This window comes from Oryctolagus cuniculus, chromosome 9, assembly GCF_964237555.1.
Source record: "Oryctolagus cuniculus chromosome 9, mOryCun1.1, whole genome shotgun sequence".
Lineage (NCBI taxonomy): Eukaryota > Metazoa > Chordata > Mammalia > Lagomorpha > Leporidae > Oryctolagus > Oryctolagus cuniculus.
In genome coordinates this window covers 93,782,430-93,784,233 of record NC_091440.1, presented here as the reverse complement: position 1 = coordinate 93,784,233, position 1,804 = coordinate 93,782,430, and the positions used below count along the sequence as shown (strand labels likewise).

General features: G+C 46.2%; 1 protein-coding gene across 1 annotated transcript; it reads left to right on the top strand.

Annotated features, from left to right (window-relative positions):
- The first annotated feature begins 250 nt into the window (after window positions 1-250).
- LOC100355618 (large ribosomal subunit protein eL33-like) lies at window positions 251-701 on the top strand. The gene has a single exon (XM_051851024.2). It carries the CDS (start codon window positions 315-317, stop codon window positions 645-647), a length of 333 nt encoding a protein of 110 aa, XP_051706984.2. The 5' UTR covers window positions 251-314; the 3' UTR covers window positions 648-701.
- The last annotated feature ends 1,103 nt before the right edge of the window (window positions 702-1,804 follow it).

The window sequence follows — 1,804 nt, the reverse complement described above, 5'->3', positions numbered from 1 at the left end:
TCTGCTATGGCCTAGGAAAGCAGTAGAAGATGGCCCAAGTGCTTGGGCCCCTACACTCGTGTGGGAGACCAGGAGGAAACTCCTGGCTCCTGGCTTTGGATTGGCACAGCTCCAGCTATTGCGGTCATCTGGGGAATGAACCAGTGGATGGGAGATATCTCTCTCTCTCTCTCTCTCTCTCTGCCTCTCTTTATCTCTTTGTGAAAATTTGACTTTCGAATAAATAAATAAATCTTAAAAAAAAAAGTCTAGCTCTTTCCGCCATCTTGGAGCCTGTGGAGGCCTGCAGGGAGCAGGACTTCTAGAAGGCAGCTATGTCTGGAAGACTGTGGTGCAAGGCCATTTTTGCTGGCTATAAGCGAGGTCTCCGGAACCAAAGGGAACACACGGCACTGCTTAAAATTGAAGGTGTTTATGCTCGGGATGAAACTGAATTCTACTTGGGCAAGAGGTGTGCTTATATGTACAAAGCAAAGAACAACACAGTGACTCCTGGCGGCAAACCTAACAAAACCAGAGTAATCTGGGGAAAGGTAACTCGTGCTCACGGAAACAGTGGCATGGTTCGTGCCAAATTCCGAAGCAACCTTCCTGCGAAGGCCATTGGACACAGAATCTGTGTGATGCTGTACCCCTCAAGGATTTAAACTATTGAAAAGTAAATAAATAAAAATGGATTTGTTCTCTTGTAAAAAAAAAAAGTCTGTGGAAACACCCACAATTACAGTGCTGCGTTCCAAAGCTGCTGTAGAAAATTCACAGAAGATTTTGAGGATTCAAAGCTCATCTTTCTTATTATTTAAGAGGCCATGGAGCCACTCAGAGACATGGTGATTCACAACTGAACAGCTAGGTGCGCTTTGCTGTCCAGCCCCCAATGGAACAGACATGAGGGGGGCGTGTGGTGCGGCAGTTAGGATGCCTTCTGGGATGCCCCACCCCATGACTGACTGCCGGGGTTTGTGTTCAGGCTCTGCTTCCAACTCCAGCTTCTTGCTAACGCACACTGGCAGGCAGCAGACTATGGCTGCCACCCATGTGGGAGACCTGTATTGAGGTGTAGCTCTGGATTTTGTCCAGGCCTAGCCCCGGCTGCTGCAGGCATTTGGGGAGTAAACCAGTGGCTGGAAGATATTTTCTCTCTCTCTCTCTCAAATAAATAAGAATGGATAAAATGTGTCCAATGATGCTGACAACCTGGTATTTCCTGGTCCACTGCACTGGGCATGGAGGACAGCGTCATGAGCCAGTAACCATGGAAACATTCCAGGACTGAGTTCTCAGGGTGTAGCTACAGAAATATGCAAGAACTGGGTGAAACAGATCTGCTAAGATAGCTCATTCCCAACTGTTCACCTCCGACCTCTGGTGAAGTTGTCTATGATGTTACCATGTATGGCATTATTAAGTCTACATGTAGTATATCATTTATTGATAAGGCAAAACAGTAATAGTAAGGCAAATACTTTCAGTATTTGTAGAAGCCAGTGAGGAGGAGTGAGTGCAGATAGACTTACAGAAACAGCTTGTCCAGTCCAAAATTCTACAACAAAGTCCCTTTTATTATTATATCAACTCAATTATACATGTCCCCTTATTTACTTTTTTTAAAATTTTTATTTATTTTTATTTTTTATTTTTTTGACAGGCAGAGTGGACAGTGAGAGAGAGAGACAGAAAGAAAGGTCTTCCTTTGCCGTTGGTTCACCCTCCAATGGCCGCCGCTGCAGCCGGCGCACCGCGCTGATCCGACGGCAGGAGCCAGGTACTTCTCCTGGTCTCCCATGCGGGTGCAGGGCCCAAG